Source organism: Otolemur garnettii, unplaced genomic scaffold, assembly GCF_000181295.1.
Source record: "Otolemur garnettii isolate 467f Iridium unplaced genomic scaffold, OtoGar3 scaffold00152, whole genome shotgun sequence".
Classification (NCBI taxonomy): Eukaryota; Metazoa; Chordata; class Mammalia; order Primates; family Galagidae; genus Otolemur; species Otolemur garnettii.
In genome coordinates this window covers 2,692,041-2,709,079 of record NW_003852547.1, presented here as the reverse complement: position 1 = coordinate 2,709,079, position 17,039 = coordinate 2,692,041, and the positions used below count along the sequence as shown (strand labels likewise).

Here is a 17,039-nt window from a genome sequence, read left to right as displayed (position 1 = left end):
CATGGATGAATATTTTTGCTGGAGTTAGAGTTTAGCATCAGCTCTATTATGTTGCACCTGTAACGACGCAAAGGCTGGTTGACGGTTCACGTTCACCTGAGTCAGTTACTGGGTGAGGGAGGTGCGATTAAGTTACTAGGTGAGGGAGCTGTCCCTAGGGTATTCCAGGCGTGAGGTCTAGCATGCTTTTTTAAGGCGCCGGTTCCCAGCGCAGGGGGATTCTAGTTACCTAGTCACCGTTGCTACAACGGGGACATGAAGGCGCGGAGGGACGGGGCTTGAAGGGGTCTCTCTTGCATAAGATCTCTGACCCCTGCCTTTCCCCGCAGTGTACCACTGGGTGGAGATGCGGGCCAAGATGCGCATCATGGGCTTCAATGCCGAGGCTGTCAAGCCACTGAACGAGGAGGCGGCCGCGGAGCTGGGTGCTGAGTTACTGGGCGAGGCCATCATCTTTACTACAGCCTGCAGCTGCCTGGTGCTGGAGTACTGGCGCCACCAGAAGCAGCATAAACGTAGGGAAAAGGAGCGGCACGTCGCCCTCAGCGAGCTGCGGAACGAACTGGAGGACCTGGTGCTGGCGCTTGAGGAGCTGCAGGAGCAGGTGCGCGTGGTGGCGCTGCAGCAGGGTGCCCTGGGGGAGCTGCGTGGGGAGATGCAGGAGGTCCGCACACAGATACAAGAGGTGCGTGCCCAGGTCTGCAAACCGGGCCCTATACCCGCGCCCCAGGATGCGCCGGAGCCGGAGGTGTAGGAGACGGCGGGGCTGGTTTTGGACCCGACTGTTGTCTGGGCAGCGAAGTCGCTCACATGGCCTACTCCTCTCACTGTCCCATCCTGAACTGGCCCAGCTGACACGACAAAGTCCTTTGGGGAATAGAAGGGAATCATGGGCTGGAGCTGATCCAACAGGGCATTTGGTCACCTTCCTACTAACCAGGACGCCCGGTGGTACTTTCCACAGGGACTACCTTGCACTGGAAGAAGGTTCCAGCAGGGACCCCTCCCTCCTTCTAGTCCCCACTGACACATTAGCTTAGCATTTAGGGAAGAAGGCAGTGTCTTACTGGACCCCACCTACTCACCACTAGGTGAGTGGCAGGGACTCCCCCAGAGAAAACAAAATTGGGTTCTGCACATGGATTTTGCCAACTTCTCATTCTGTCACTTACCCACTTACCTAAGGAAGTGGACTTTCCCCCTGGGGCTGTCATCTACTGCACCCAATACCCCCTACCTCTTCTTCACTGGTACAAACCATCAGAAAGAAAAGGCAGAAAATGCCATCTCCCATCTACCTCATTCCAGGGGCAAAGGGGGCCTGGGTGGACCTTGGACTGAATTAGCGCCAATGAGTCACCCCATGCTCCTGCCTTTAATCCCCCATTAGTGCCTTCAGTTGGGGTCCTCCCATGTCTAAGTGGAGCGTTCCAATAGAAGCGCCTGCTGTCCTAGGTCCTCCCAGACCTGTGGTCCCTGGTCTTTCCCAGCAGGATGTGGCCTTTTGGGGATAAAAGATTGGTCCTGACTAGGCCTAGTCCATTCTGGCTTCCCCTCTCAGTCCCTGTTTACCTGTCCGAAGTCCTAGACATACTACTGTCCTTTCTCACCTTCCCCTTCAGCAGCCTCTCATACACACCCACCTGTCCCTTGTCATGAGTCACTGTCACATCCCTACCTTCCATCCACATCAGCTCCTCAGAGTACACAGGATCTCCCTTCCTGCCTTTGGACTGGCCCATAGGCCCCCTCAGCCCTCCTTCCTGCAAGGGCCTCCTCCTGTAGGACTACCTGCCCCTCAGCCCTGAGGCTCCCCATCCTAACAGTATTTCACCAGGCTGTATTGCCTACCCAGCCCACGCAACTACTAAAGGGATGTGACTTCTGAGTGCTATTTTTTTCTTGAGACTGTTTTTATAATAAAAGGAGCTCTGGGTTAAAGAAATCATCTTTAAAATGTTTCTGAGATCCTAGCACTCTGGGAGGCCAAGGCGGGTAGATTGCCTGACCTCATAGGTCAGAGACCAGTCTGAGCCAGAGCGAGACCTCATTTCTCAAGAGCCAGGTGTTGTGGCGGGTGCCTATAGTCCCAGCTTCTTGAGAGGCTGAGGCAAGAGAATCTCTTGAGCCCAAGAGTTTGAGGTTGCTGTGAGCTATTAAAAAAAAAAAAAAAAAAGTTTCTGAGAACCCATCTGCAGAAAAGGTGAAGTGTCCTCAAAATTAGGAAAGAATCTGGGAGAGTTCAGGTAGGCAGCAGTTATCCCATAGCTTGTTTCCAAATGTAGAAACTGAGGCCCAGAGTAAGCAAATGGGCTTGCCCCAGGCCACACAGTCAATGAGGGGGTAACCCTAGCTTTCTTCAGGGTGGTGAAGAGCAGGGTAGGGAGGGGTAAGGAAGTACACTGGTGAAGGGTATGGGGAGGGCCACTGACTGAGAGGGGCCTTAAGGAACTGGAGAGGGTACAGGATATGTGGGTGGGAAGGGGGAAGACAATAGGAATCTGGACCATGGGGGAGAGGGGTTCTCAGCAGTCTTCCTGGAAGGTACACCAAGGGTAGGGTACACCTCCATTCTCATTAGAATGGCCCTTCAAATCACTGGAGAGATCTTATCATTTATAAAAACCGGTAGATTTATTCTTCAGAGGCCCATTTTCAAGAAGCTAAAGGTGAAGGTGAGAGAGGAGAAGTATCCTTCCCTTTTCCTCTCTCCTTCATCATTTTCCTCCAAGGGTTAAAAATGGCCTGGACCCCCAAACCTACCCAAATAAAAAAACCCAAAAAACTGAGGTTCCAAAAACTTACAGCATCTCAATTTCTCATAGAAAAGGGGAAGGAGCTAGAGGGAAGGTAAGTCCCTAGGGTGGGAGGTTTCCCCAGCCTGGTGGGACATCCCCTCCTTAACAGAACAGCTGCCCCATGTGGGGAAAGCCTAGGGCTATAGCATTTAAAAACTCCCACACCCCATTTTATCAAAACCAAAGAGAAAAAAAATCCTTTCCCTTTCCCCCCCAAAACCTAAATATATATATATTTTTTTTCTTTAAAAAACAAAAATTTGAAGGCATTAAGCGTTAAAGTGAATCAAGAACAAGGGAATGTGAAATTCCCTCCTTCCTTCCCCCTCACTGTGGGGTTAACTGGTACATCCCCCGCAGAGGAACCAGCCCCAAGGGGATGACAGAGGGGAAGGGCCAAAGAGCAAAGGGTGGGGGCTTCCCCAGCCAATCAGCAGCCAGTATGGGTGTGGGCAGAGTGCCGGGGGGAAGCCACACACCCGCCTTGGAATTTTCCAAGTGGGTTAGGAAATGGGGGAGATGCATTCCTTGTAATCTTCAGCCAATTCCAAGTCAAATAGAGGCAGGGAAAGCAAGGTGACAGGTGGGGCGTGTGGAAAATAGAAATTGGTCTTCCAGGTCCCTATGGTCAGGGAGAACCCCGCTTTCTCAGCTCCTGGACAAAGGCTGGAAGGAAAGAAAGGGCAGAGGTTAAAACCAGAGTCTCTTACCCCTTCCTTTCCAAGGGAGGGATAGGATTCTTCCAAAAGAGTAAAGAATAAAAACCAGACGGCACAGTGGCTTATGCCTGTAATCCTAGCATTCTGTGAGGATGAGGGAGGGTGAATTGCCTCAAGTCAGGAGTTCAAGACCAAACTGAGCAAGAGCAAGACCCCGTCTCTGCTAAAAATAGAAAAGCTAGCTGAGCATTGTGGGGGTGCCTGTAGTCCCAGCTACTAGGGAGGCTGAGGCAAGATCTCTGGAGCCCAGGAGTTTGAGGTTGCTATGAGCTATGATGCCACCATGGCACTCTAGCCAGGGCAACAGAGTGAGACTCTGTCTCCAAAGATAGATGAATAAATAAACAAACAAAAATAACAACAACAGGGCAAACCTGTGGCTCAGTGAGGCCCGGCCCCATATACTGAGGGTGGGGGGGTTCAACCTGGCCCCAGCCAAACTGCAACCAAAATAATAATATAACAACAACAACAACAGGCTCGGCGCCTGTGGTTCAAGCGGCTAAGGCGCCGGCCACGTACAACTGAGCTGGTGTGTTCAAATCCAGCCTGCGCCTGCCAAACAACAGTGATGGCTGCAACCAAAAAATAGACAGGTGTTGTGGCGGGCACCTGTGGTCCCAGCTACTTGGGAGGCTGAGGCAGGAGAATCGCTTGAGCCCAGGAGTTGGAGGTTGCTGTGAGCTGTGATGCCACAGCACTCTACCCAGAGTGACAGCTTGAAGCTGTCTCAAAAAAAAAAAGAATAAAAACTAAACCATCTTACCTTCAATTATTTCCTCTTTCACTTTCTGTAATTCCTTCCTCACCTCTTCCAGAAGCTCCTGAAAACAGTAAAGTATAGCCAATCAAGAGGGGTACCTGGACTTACAGAAACAAATCCCCCTTTTCTTATTGACTGAAAGGCCTCCAGCAGGTTTGAGACCCACCCCTACCACCACACCACCACATGCTGTCAAGGTCACAGAGTGACTGGAGGATTCCAGGGGAGAATTCTGGATCCTTGGAGCCCTAAGAAAATACTGGAGAACGTCCAGTACCAGGGCCAGCCAAATACATTCTGGTTTCCTGCCAACTCCACTTGGTGATAGATGGCTGGTGTTGGTGTGTTGAATGGATTCAAGGTACTCATGGAGAATGAGCGCTCTGGCAGATTAGTAAGATCTGCCACAGGCACTGGAAAAGGAGTATCTGGGTCATCCCCCACCCGATCCAACCTCTCCATTTCTCAAACTAGAAAATGGAGGTTTGGGGCAGTGCCTGTGGCTCAGTGAGTAGGGCACCGGCCCCATATACCGAGGTGGCAGGTTCGAACTCGGCCTGGGCCAAACTGCAACAAAAAATAGCCAGGCGTTGTGGCGGGCGCCTGTAGTCCCAGCTACTTGGGAGGCTGAGGCAAGAGAATCGCCTAAGTCCAGGAGTTTGAGGTTGCTGTGAGCTGTGACACTACAGCACTCTACTGAGGGCAATAAAGTGAGACTTGGTCTCTAAAAAAAGAAAGATGATGGAGGTTTCCAAGACCTCTTCTAGAATCACTCTTCATGCCAGTTGCAGGACTGGGACCCAGATCTCCTCTTTCCTATGTCCCCTTTCTAGCTCCCAGCCTCACCTCCAGCCTTCTCCCCAAGCTACCTGTTTCACCCTCTCCATTTCTGACTCATCACTCGAGCTAGGCGTACACGGGTGGGCCTCGGAAGTGATCCCCGAAGACGACTTCATCCTAGGAGAGTTGGTGTGGTTTGAGATAGACGTGAGGTTAGTTAGAAGACCTGCTTCCTTCGCCTCCCATTTCAGGGGTCACAGCATTCCTTCCAATAAATTGGGCAAGTCCAACTATTTATGGGGGAGGGGAAGATGAGGGGGGTATCAGTGGCCCACCTTGGCAAGGTTGTGCTATTCTTCTCCCAGGGTCTCCGCACAGATTCTGCGGAACAAGCAACAAATCAGAAAGTTAAAGGCAAAAAGACTGCCCCCATTCAATTTTTCTCTCCTAGCTCATCAGCCCACAGGCAAAGCCCCATCTCAGGAGACTGCAATCCCCAGCACTATTTGTACAAACTCTCCCTGAGGAATTTTATACATGTGAGAACAGGGCATCCTGGGATTTGTAGTTCCTGTGGCTGGACTAGGCGCTTACTCACCACTGTGGGCGGGGACTCTGGCCTCTGGCTCCTCCTGCTGGTGGGAAATAAAATTGCCACGAGCTAGCCCCAGCCACACCTCTGCTGGGTTCTTCCAGGTTTAAACCCAGCCTGGCCCTGTCACACCCCATGTTCCCAATATTCCTACTCTCATGGTGTATAGGCCAAGAAGAGCTCCTAACTTACATTGGCAGATTCATCCTTGGGGGGTTTCTCTCCAACCTGTGTGGCTTTCCTTCTGCAGGAGGCAAAGGCAAAAATATGCTTCAGTTTTCCCTTAGCCACTCAGCAATCCCCCTTCCCAGAGTTCTAGAAATGTGGATTCTAGGGTGTAAAGTTCTGCAGTTCAGGAAGGCCAAGGAAACTCTATTTTAGAAGTTCAATCAGATTATTAAGAAAACGTTGAAAAGAAAAAAAAGTTCAAGATTGCTGTTCCAGAATTACGATGGGAGGTTCCATGGTTCTTAGATTTGGGAATCATAACATTCTAGTTTAGAACACTGCAATTCTAGGAATCTGAGTTTCCAGAATTCTGGATTTTACAACCTCAGCCATTTTAAGAGATGACAATCCCCAGCATTATACCCTAACTCTGACTATAAAAGGAAAACTTTCCCACCCAAACAAAACAGGAATCAGAGCCTCCTTCCACCTGGCCCTATTGAACTGGACTCTCCAGGTGATGAGAACACAGAAGCCCCCCTCCAAAAACAGGGGTGTTCCAGCTCACCTGCGGGCCAGCATGGCGTTCATCTCTTCCATGAGCCCCCCGCCTGTGCTTCGGCTGCTCTCAGCTTTGGGAGGCAAAGGCCCCCCAGAGGCCTCTTCCTGCTGGAGAAATTAAAAAGGGGAGGGCTTTAGGGGCAGGCCTCCTGGCCTCCCAGTCCTCTGACACCTCCAGGCAACCCTGGCTTTATCCCATTATTCCATCAGGGCCCCAGTCACCCCACACCCTGCCATTCACAGCCCTCACCTTGCTGACTTTCCTGAGTTTGGCTCCAGCAATGGCTGCAGCCAGGCCTGGGGCCCCGGCCCCCCCACCACTGGGGCCCTGTGCTGCTGGGAGAGGGGGTGCAGGGGGTGGGCCTCCCCCTGCTCCATGCCCTGCAGCTGAGACCCCAGAGGGGGGCAGACCTGGAGGTGGGGGGGGACCTGGAGGAGGGGGAGGTCCTGGAGGCGGGGGTGGACCCCCAGCTGGGGGAGCAGGTGGGCCTCCTGAAACAGACAAAGAAAACAGGGGTTGCTGAGAGAAGCTTCCTTCTTCATTTTCCAGATGGCCCACCCCTCCCCCCAGGGAGACCCACTCCTTCCTGGCAGTCCCTGGCCATTCCTGCAATCACCTGCATTGGAGACCCTGCGTTCCAAGTGCTCCAGCTGGCTAGGCTGCTGCCTGTAAGAGGTAGAGGAAGAGGGGTAGGTGATAGAGTCTCCAGTGAGGCCAGCTCCTAATCCCCACCCAAGCCTTCCTTCCCCAGGGGCCTGAGAAAAGGGATGGCAGGGAGCAGGGTCGAGGAGAGACCAAGACTCCACCACTGTAGTCATTAAATTGCCAAGAACACCTGAATTCCAAAATGCCCAAGATGTATTATTTTTTTTAAGAAGGCCTGGGCTGGATTTGAACCCACTAGCCCCAGAGCATGTGGCCAGCACCCTACCACTGAGCGAAGGGTGCCCAGCCAAGATTTTTCCAACAACCAGATTCAGAGAATCTGAGAGACTAGGATTGTGGGCCATTAGGTTCTGCAACTCTTGAGTGTCAAGTTTCTTAACCCTAGGAGGTGGGGGGTTTCTGAAAGCTATGAACTTCCAATCTCTTGGGAGCAGGATCATTCTAGAAGCTGAATGTTGGAGAGGTTCCGAACTGGAGGAGTCAGGGGTTCTGGAACATCTAGAACTCTGGTAGTGGTTAAGGTTCCCCACCCAGGGCCCAGGCCCCACCTTTTCTGCTGTTCCACCTCCTCTGGGGAGGGGCCATTCTGGACCGACCAGGTGGGAGGTGCTATGGTTGGAGGAGGCCCACCTCCTGGAAAGTGAGAGCAAAAAGGATGAGTCAGCTCAGGAACCCTGCTCTGCCCCTTGGTACTTCCCCCAGCAATCCCAAGCCTCCCAAGAATTCTGCCCAGAGGTGCTCACTTCCTTCTTTCTAGACCCTGATATTCTAGGCCTAGGTGAGGGGTACATCAAGCTTCCTTTGCCATGAGGTGGGTGCCGTTATCGCAAGTGGAAAAGCTAAGGCCCAGGCGGCAGTCACTGGCCCCAAAGTCCTACAGTGTGGAATTTTCAGGAACATGACTCGAATGCAGGCTGATTACAATGTCGAGTGTCTTAACTGTTACAGCCAGCCACTTATACCCTCATCCAAGAACCTGAAAAGGTTATGAGCCCCTTGCTCACCTAACCCATGGCATCTCGGCCCCTTGGACCCAAAGGCCTACTGTATTTTCCTGTGCACCCTCAGATGAGCAAGCCCCTTCCCCACGAGCACTGAAATTGCCCCCGAAGGAAAAGCATCTGCCCTAATGTTCAGCTCTACGGCAGTCACATAAAGCTTCACCACTCAAAGTCTTGTTCATGGACGATCAGGTTCAGTGGCACCAGGACATTGCTGGAAATACAGTCTTGCCCCACCCAGCCCACCTGCACCAATCTCCACTCCAGTCAGACCCCTGGGACAATCCGTCTACACATTAAGGTTTAAGAAATACCAACTGTAGACTTTTTCAGTGGATACCTGGGGAAAGGACACATGGAGCCTTCTGGGGACTGCAATGGTCCCACAGGAATGTGCACATATAAAATTCAAAGAGCATAAGGTATTCTCAGGAATTGTGCCTTTATACATGGATGCACAAGGAAGACACAGAAACCCCTCTCCAGAAAACCTCATGAGCGTTTCCCACCATAGTAATGAATTAGCTCTATTTTAAAGATGAGTAGACCGAAATCCAGAGTAATAAAGTGGCAGCCTGCCCCATGCCCAGCACTGTTTCTAACCTTCCAACGCCTCTAGGGCACTGGCCATGCCCGCAGCAAACTGTGCTGCATCCTCCTTGCTGCTGAAGTTGAGGCCCCAGACCTGGCGGGCGTCGCGCCACTGATGGAAGTTGGGAGTAGCTTGATTATACTTGACACCCCGCACAATGGCACAGTTGATGACCACCTGGTAGAAGGGGAACAGGGTGAGGGGTGGCAGGCACAGGGGTAGGGACTCAGGCCACACAGAGGGAGAGACAGAGGGAAGCAGCACCTGCTGGTCCGGCTGCATCTTCCGTCCCACAACCCGGAAGGAATTGGTTGTGGGGTTGTGGTAGATCTGGACACGACTGAAGGCCTGGGGACCTGAGCCGGCAGGCAGCCATCGCTTGTTGCCATCATCATAAAGCATCACAGTGGCCCGGCTGGAACAGACAACTGTCTCACTGTGGGATGGGAGAGACAAAGGGAGTAGGGCTGGTCACCTCATCTGGGCCTCCCTGGGAGATTCAAAGGGACAAAGACAGAGTGTGGGGCAGCACCTGTGGCTCAAAGGAGTAGGGTGCTGGCCCCATGTACCAGAGGTGGTGAGTTCAAACCCAGCCCTGGCCAAAAAAAAAAAAAACTACAAATAAATAAAAGACAGAGTTTGGGAGCAGGAGGGACACCCTAATAGACAAAGTAGAAGAGAAACACATATCAGGAAAGAGAGGCTAATACACAAACAGAGGATGTGAGACAGACAAACAGATGGGGAGAAAGAAACAGGAAGAGGAAGAGACAGACGTGGAGAGGTAAGAAAGGGAGAGTCAGATCAACAAAGGGGAAAGAGACAGACACATAGGCAGAATGGTAAGGAAAAGAGATGGCCAGGCAGGGGAGGTGGGGAAGAAACAGACATAAAAGAGGGGGAAACAGGCACATGGATGGACACCAAGGCCAGCATGGGGGAAGAAGATGCAGTTAAGTATGCAGTAAGGCAGGAGGCAGGAGCCCCAAGCTGTCCTAGAGAACAGCCCCTGCCTGGCCTTAATTTCCCTATCTCTACCAGGGTGTTTGGACACCCACCCCAACACTGCTCCTGGCTCTGGTGGGAGGAGGAAGCTGAGGGGAGGGGTGTGAGGCCTGTAGCAAGCTAGGGACTGATTCTGAACCCTAGGCTCTCTCTCCAGAGGGAGCCCCTGCTTCCCACCCAACCCTTAGGGCACTAACAGCCATTCAGGCTCTGTGTTGGGCCCAAGGCTGGTGGGACTAGTTATGAAGACCCAGACAGACCTAGCACCACCTACCTGGGGCAACAGTTCAGTGTGGGAAACACTCATTCCCAGGACTAGGACCAAGAAGCTCCGAGGCTGGGGGGTGCCCCAAAGCAGCACCTGAATAGCTGTTAGTGCCTGGGGACTTCCTGGAGGAACACCATCTGACTCAGCCTCAGCCTCGGGGAGGTGTGGGTAAACTGGGTCACAGTTCAGGATCTGATATCCACAGACCTGGGTTCAAATCACCACTGAGCCACCTATTCCATGTGACTCAGGCAAGTGACCCTTCCACTTAAAAACTTATTTTTGTTGCTTGCGAACTGTGAAAATGAGTTTCCACCTCCCTAGGCAATGGGGAGGAGTAAATGAGTCTGAGCACTTACAGCAGTTGGTACAGCACCCTGCACATACTGAGCGCTCAGTAACTGTCAGCATCTATCTTAGGGAATCCTAGACAGCTTCATCCCTTAGGACTCCCCACCAGCCCTGCTGGGAGGTTCAATTCCCCCTCCCCCAGTGAGGAAACTGGGGCTCAGACAGGAACTCAGATGGGAAGTGACTTGCCCAAGGTCACACTGGAGGGGGAAGCATGGTCTCCGCCCTGCCCCACCCCCACTGGGCTTTTTCCTGAAAAGAAGAAGTTGGTGGTCAGAGGTTTCCGGGGACATAAATTATAACCCCCCTGACAAAGGCTGCCTTTACCAGGACTAGGGGGTTGGGTATAATGCTGATGCTGTGAAAGTCAGGATGGGGGAAACCCCTCAGCAGACCCAGCTCCAGGGCTGTAGACTAGGGTGAGCCTAGCACTCCCAAGTTTACATCATTATGGCATCTCCCTCTTACCAGGCACTCTTAAGTCCTTTCCCCAGAGTCATTCATTTTATTCTCCCTGCAGTCCTTCAAGATGGGCATTATTTCACCTCATTTTACAGATGAACTTTAAACAGTGGCCCAGAGAGGTTGAGTGATTTGCCCACAGTCACACACCTCTTGAGGGGTAAAGTCAAGGATTTGAATCCAGGCCACCTGGCTTACTAGTCAGTCTAAACCACCAGGGATTGGGCAGGCATGGCCCAAATGCCAGATGCCCTTTTCAGATGTGTGAAGCCCCAGGGGCTGTTTCTGGCTCTTGCTGCCCCTGGCAAGGCAGGGTTAAGGCCTCACCCACACCTGCCACATATATCCAGGGCAGACTCTGGCCAGGTGCCCAGGGCTGTTGCTGCCCCACCCTGGCTGCACTTTGCTCTCTGAGGCAGCCCTGCCCTGCTGAGGTTCTGGCCTGGCTGGAGAGCTGGGCGCCTGCGGGTGGCCCTGGGCTAGTCCAGCTCTTCTCTAAAATGCAGTGTTCCCATTATAGGAGGATCCTGCTAAAACACAAGGTATCTTCACCAAATGGCCTCTCTGATGTCATTTCTTCCCTCTCCCCTGAGTTACAGTTCCCAGGTTCCCCACCCCCACCCCAGTTCCCCTGCTGCTCCTTCGACATGACAGATACATTTCTGCCTCAGGCCTGGGAACTATTCCTTAGGCCTAGATGGTCATCTCCTTCAGGTCTCTGCTTACATGCCACTTCTTCCAAGAAGACCCCCCTGACTACCTTATCTGGAAAAGCTTCTCTCTCTCTCCTCCCCTGCTGCACATTTCACATCAGTGAACCTTGCCTGACAAAATACTTAAGTACTGTCTGTCTCTACTACGAAAATGTCAGATCCACAAAGTCAGGGATTTGTGTCTGTCCTATTCACTCCTGTATCCCCAGAACCTAAATGGTGTCCAGCACTTAGTAGGTACACAATAGTTGTCAAACATCTGTAATAAAGGCAAACTCTTACCAACAGCAGCTAACATTTTATTGGTCAGCCTGAATCCCAGACACCATTCTAGGTGCTGGGTTCCAGTAGACTCTGATGCTTATCCTTAGACACTTCAGGAATTGCAGGCACAGAGAAGTGAAGACACTTGTTCCAGGTCACACAGCGAGTAAACAGAGGGTCTCGTATTTGAACCCAAGTGCTTAACCTCATTTAATGATGAAGAAATGGCTAAGTTGAAAATTTTTAAAGGTGAGTTACAAAGTAGTATAGCTCAGAAGGTTTAAAAAAAAAAGGTGGGGAGGATATAAATATATCTGCACAAAGAGTAGTGATATATGCAGAGGCTGCTCTCAAGAGACTAACTGTAACCGCCTCCCCAAGGAGGGGAACTTGGGGCTGGGAAGGGAGGTAACAGACATTTCAAACCATTTTCCTTTTTTTTTTTTTTCTCAATGAGACAGAGTCTTGCTCTGCTGCCTTGGCTAGAGTGCAGTGGCACCATCATAGCTCAGAGTGACCTCAAATTCCTGGCCTCAAGTGATCCTCCTGCCTCAGCCTCTCTGAGTAGCTGAGACCACAAGTGCATGGCACTTTACCTAGCTGATTTTTTAATTTCTTGTAGAGATGCAGTCTCTCTACATAGCTCAAGCTGGTCTTGACCTCTTAGCCTCCAGAGATCTTCCTGCCTCAGCCTCCCATATTGCTGGCATTATAAGCATGAACTACTGTGCCCAGGTTTGTTTACCTTTTTGAACTGTTTCATTATTTTTACTTTTTGTTTTTCCTCCTTAGCTCTCCCTTACATGTCAACTTTTCCTTTTTATCATGGGCTGGAATTACCTGTAAAAACTGAATTCATTACTGAAGTTCAAAAAGCTATAAACCAGGCAAAAGCTGGAATTAAAAATCCCACAACCAGGGAGTCTATGGGGGTGAAATTGAAACTGGGTCCACCTGAGTCCAGTGGTCCCCTGGCAGGGGGTAGGGGTGTGAGGGGGTCTTGAACCCTCTGTTTGACACGAAAGAGCTTTAATCCCCAGCCAGCCTATGATGCACCCATCTCTGCAAGTCCCTACACTTTGGAAAACTCCAGCATGTGGTAGATGAAAGAGGGTTTAAGTCACCTCCTTGCTGTGTGGCTTCACCTCTCTAAGCCTCAGTTTCCAACCCTGGAGACCATAACTCACTGGGTTTGTTGTCAGGATTAAAAGAGATAATAGATGAAAAATCCATGTAGGATCTATAACTTGGCACACACTCCAGACACAAGAACTGACAATCAAAACAGGAGAGAGCTTCCTGTCACTGGAGGTAATCAATCAAGCACAATGACACCAGTTTACATAAATCTTTCAGACTAGACTTGCCCTTCCTTCCTTTCACTCCCTCCCCAAGACTTACTCCATAGCTTTCTTATACCACAAAACTTGTGATATACATATACAACCTTCCCAAAGTACAAACCTTCTTTGAAGCAGCCCTATGTAGGGAACCAGAGCTAGGGTCTATGGGCTTACTCTAGTGATCGTCCCTTTTCCCTGGTGGGCCTCGGTTTCTCTTTTTTTTTTGCAGAGTTTGGCCAGGGCCAGGGCCAGGTTTAAACCCACCACCTCTGGTATATGGGGCGGGCGTCCTTTGAGCCACAGGTGCTGCCCGGCTTTGGTTTCTCTTAACAGGAAAGTAAAGTTTCCTATTTGGGGTTCTTTTTGCTTATGTGAATTATCATAAGTGATTTTACAGTGAAAAGCACGTTACTTGTAATTTTTTTAAATTCTGTTTTTATATCCTTTTTCTTTAATAGCATAATAGTTAGGACACAGGTCAAGTCCAAATTCAAGCTTGGCCACTTCCAAAATGTTCAATTTCAATAGTCAGTTTCTTAATTTCCCTGTGCCTCAGTTTTCCCATCTGTGGACAAGAGATTATAATAGTATCATTCTTACAGTTTTATGAGGATTAAATTCAATCAGACCCCTAATACAGTGCCTGGCACAAAGTAGAGGCTTGACCAAATAGTCTCTTACTGTTTTTAAAAAATAAAATATGAACGGTAATAACCACTATTGGAAGAGGAAAGAAATGGAGCCAAATTCTTCCTGTTTCCCTTCTGCCCTGAGGTTCTTAGACCTCTACCCCTCTTCCCCGCAATCCCAGCTTGGAGTCTGGGATAGCAGACACTCAACAAATATTTGTCAAACTGGGAGAAAAAGAACTATATCTTGTAATTTTCCATCTTAATCTACTCTTCCAATTGCCCCCAGGGCTGTTCCCCGCCAAACTAGCCAGAAATTAGAGGATCCCAGCCTCCTCCCTTCCCCCAGCATTGCCTAAGAAATTCTGAGGGACATTGCCCAGGCTTTTCTTTCAGCCTCAGTTTCCTCAGTTTGGAATAGGGACATAGGCTGTTTTGAATCCCAGCTGCCCTTGGAGAAGCAATACAGCCTAGTAAGGCTAGGCTGTGATTCCAGTCCGGGAGACCCCTCAGAAAGTGGGAGTAACCCTCTTGAGGGGCAGACATCGGCTCAACTTCTGCCCACCCCGCAGGAGGCTGAAGGTTTACCCATGGCCACAGCAAGAAGGGAGCCTCATGGGAGGGCCTAGGGCCTCCAGGGTTGGTGGTGGTGGGGAAAGCAGGAGGCCGGCCTAGACACTGCTCCTGCCCTTTTACGGTCTCACAGTGAGTGAGGCAGCACTAACTCGGACATCCGCCATCTGCCTTCCACGGTGCTGGGGACCGGAAACGCGGGGGGGTTGGATGGGGGGCGGGGCTGGGGGTAGCAGGAGACTAGAGTCCCCGAGGAAAAGCGTGAAAGAAGAGAGCTTTGCTCTCACAAACTGCCCCCTCTTGGGGCAGACATTGAAGGGCTGCTGCTATAATGGGAAAAAGACAGGCAAAAAGTCTTGAAGGTGTGTCTTTGGGTGTCTCCATGCTCCAAATTTTCCAACAATTGCTTTCACACATCAGAAGTAACAAACATGGGAGGGGGGTTCTCTACTGGTCATAAAAAGGAATACTACCCAGAAGTCAGAGGGCAAGGGTGTAGGGAATGTGGAGGAAGTGGGAGGATGAGGGCATCAAGGGGTTAATCCCCAGTTGTCCCCAGGGGCCTCCCCCTCAGGCTGGGGGCTTTGGGGCAGGAAGTCCCTGAGAGAGTGGAGGAAAGGAGATAGTATTGTCAGGCTCTAGCCCTAAGAGAGATATTATGGAGACCAAGGGAGTGGAGGATGAAGGGGGCTTAGTCGGACCCCCCAGCCCGTACTGGCTCCACCCTCAGTGAGACCAGGAGTTCGGGAGAGGCCCGGACGAGAGACATAATTCCTGGGTCCCTTGCGTCCCTCCACCCCAGGATTAAATTCCTGGGAAGATAGCTGGAACTATCTGGGAAGCCTGGGTCCCTGGGGAAGAAGGCTGTGACCTTGAAGCTTTCCTGCGCCCCCTCCTCCAACCCCAGGGCACTCGAAGGCTGGAGGGGGGGGCGGTGAATAAAGGGGGAGGGGCAATGGTGGGGACAGCAGACGACCCATAGTGCTCCGTGCCCGCCCTCCACACACACACCAGCTGTCTCGACAGGTGAGTCAGGAAGACAAAGGCCCCCCCTTTCCCCAGTTGCCGCGCCCCCTCCTTCCCCTGGGCTGCACAGGTGGGGAAGAGAGGCCGCCCTTCTGGCCCAGGGCCTGGGAGCCGCCCTCAGTGCGGAGCGCTTGCTTGCTCCTAGGCACCGCATGTTTTAAGTTTCAACCAGACCCTGGAAGCTGAGTCTGGGTCCGTGGGTCGGTTCACACTAACCCCTTTCACAGGAGTATCTAAGTGCACCCCCCCAATTGAAACGGCTAAGTATCCCCGAAGTTAAGGAGCAAGGTCCCACTTGGGGAGACTTTTTCCAGAGCCACATAAACGGGGACCCTGAAAACAGGGTCTGCGTCTCAGTCTCCTCTAGGTCCCAGGCTCTCCCAAATCGGCCCCCCACAATCCTTTCCGGACCTCAAATTGAAGTTTACGGGGAGTCTGAGCCCTACCTAAATCCTGGCATCCCTGTAGGTAGTAGCTGCCGAGTTGGAAGTCCTCAGAAAAAGTCTTTAAAATTCGGGAGTCTTCGGAGCGCCCCAAATCTGAGAGCTCCCAGGAGAACCTTACTCACACCACCCCTCGTCTTGGGAGTCATGGGGAGGTGGTCAATACATGGAGGCCATCCAAGAAGATTCAAGCCACATCAGAAGCTCCCAGTGCCCAGTCCCTAAATTCCAGGCGGGAGTGAGCTGGGGGGGAGGGGGACAAAGGCGGGGCTGGGAGCTTGCGCCGGGCGGGGAAGGGTCAGGAAGCAAGTCGGGGGCTCACCTCATGGCTGCTCGGCGGGCGGGCGGCGCGCCCACGGGGTGGGTACTCCCGGGGCGCCCCTGGTTCGAAGTTCAGGGGTTCGGGGCTGGCTCCAGGTTCTGCTCAGTCTCCCCCAGGGTCCCGCCCCATAGAGTCCGGCTTCCTGGAGCGGAACGTAAACGCCGCCGGGACAGATCCTCAGGCGCCACCTCCCTCTGATGATTTGATGAGGGGGAATCCCTGCAGTAGAAAGAGGGTGCGGTATCCCCAACCCGGCGCGCCCCCTCGGCCGGCGGCGGCTACAATGTTACTCTTACTACACTGTACTTCTCTTCGCTATATTTCGTTCCAAAATTCCACTCCCCGCACCCACAATGCCCCGCGCCTTAAAGGGGCCGCGAACACCTCCAGGCGGGGGATGGAGGATGCTTAAAGGGACAACTCGGCGCCCTCGACTTCCGCAATTTCCCTCTTTCCCTAACGTTACTACATAGGGGCTCACCCTAGGTGTCACCCACAAATTGGGGCCCAAGCTTGGTGGAGGAGAAAGGGTCCTCCCTTGATACCTAGTTCTCTCCTACAATGGAAATTCTTAGGAAAATCTCAATGGTCAGATCTTTCCATTCTACCCTCCCCAACAACTTCTCCATTTCTTCACATTCTGCTCGATTATGGGGGGAGGACCCTCTGTTTAAGTGGTCTCAAATTTTCTCCCTTAAAACCCACTTCGGAACCCCCAACGTCTCTCTTCATTTATCTGAGGTTACTGAGGGATGGCCCCTTCCGCCCCCGCCCCCCCGCACAGGAGGACCCAGCTCTCTCGCTGCCCCCCCGCCCGCCCCGGGAAGGTGAGGAGGAAGTGGGCCGAGGGGGTGCGGTCGGCCGCTGACTCACAGCCGCAGGGTCGGGGGTGGGGTGGGGGTGGGGATAGGCGGGGTGTACAGGGGAGGAGGGTCTGGTGCTGGGGATGGGACACCAGGTTCCTGGGTGAATAAAGCCCCTGACCCCCCTGCCCTAGTA

General features: G+C 52.1%; 1 protein-coding gene across 3 annotated transcripts; it reads right to left on the bottom strand.

Moving 5' to 3' along the window:
• Positions 1-2,609: 2,609 nt before the first annotated feature.
• On the bottom strand, positions 2,610-16,782 carry VASP (vasodilator stimulated phosphoprotein). 3 transcript variants are annotated; one of them, XM_023518969.1, is made up of 13 exons: positions 16,041-16,782; positions 8,906-9,077; positions 8,653-8,818; positions 7,597-7,681; positions 6,999-7,048; positions 6,632-6,873; positions 6,389-6,489; positions 5,845-5,896; positions 5,659-5,695; positions 5,396-5,441; positions 5,150-5,237; positions 4,284-4,341; positions 2,610-3,464 (listed from the first exon to the last, which is right to left on the bottom strand). In XM_023518969.1, exons 1-13 carry the CDS (start codon positions 16,043-16,045, stop codon positions 3,427-3,429), a joined length of 1,140 nt encoding a protein of 379 aa, XP_023374737.1. In that variant the 5' UTR covers positions 16,046-16,782; the 3' UTR covers positions 2,610-3,426. The 3 variants fall into 3 exon arrangements, with proteins under 3 accessions (XP_023374737.1, XP_023374736.1, XP_012666679.1); XM_023518968.1 differs by lacking the exon at positions 16,041-16,782 and adding an exon at positions 15,722-15,848 and having other exon boundaries at positions 5,659-5,692; XM_012811225.2 differs by lacking the exon at positions 16,041-16,782 and adding an exon at positions 15,722-15,847.
• Between the last annotated feature and the right edge of the window lie 257 nt (positions 16,783-17,039).

Excerpts from the sequence above, each read along its gene's own strand:
- VASP (XM_012811225.2), bottom strand. Across the intron at positions 6,874-6,998 it reads ACGCAGGGTCTCCAATGCAG|GAGGCCCACCTGCTCCCCCA; the intron begins GTGATTGCAGGA and ends TGTCTGTTTCAG. Across the intron at positions 5,897-6,388 it reads AACGCCATGCTGGCCCGCAG|AAGGAAAGCCACACAGGTTG; the intron begins GTGAGCTGGAAC and ends TGCCTCCTGCAG.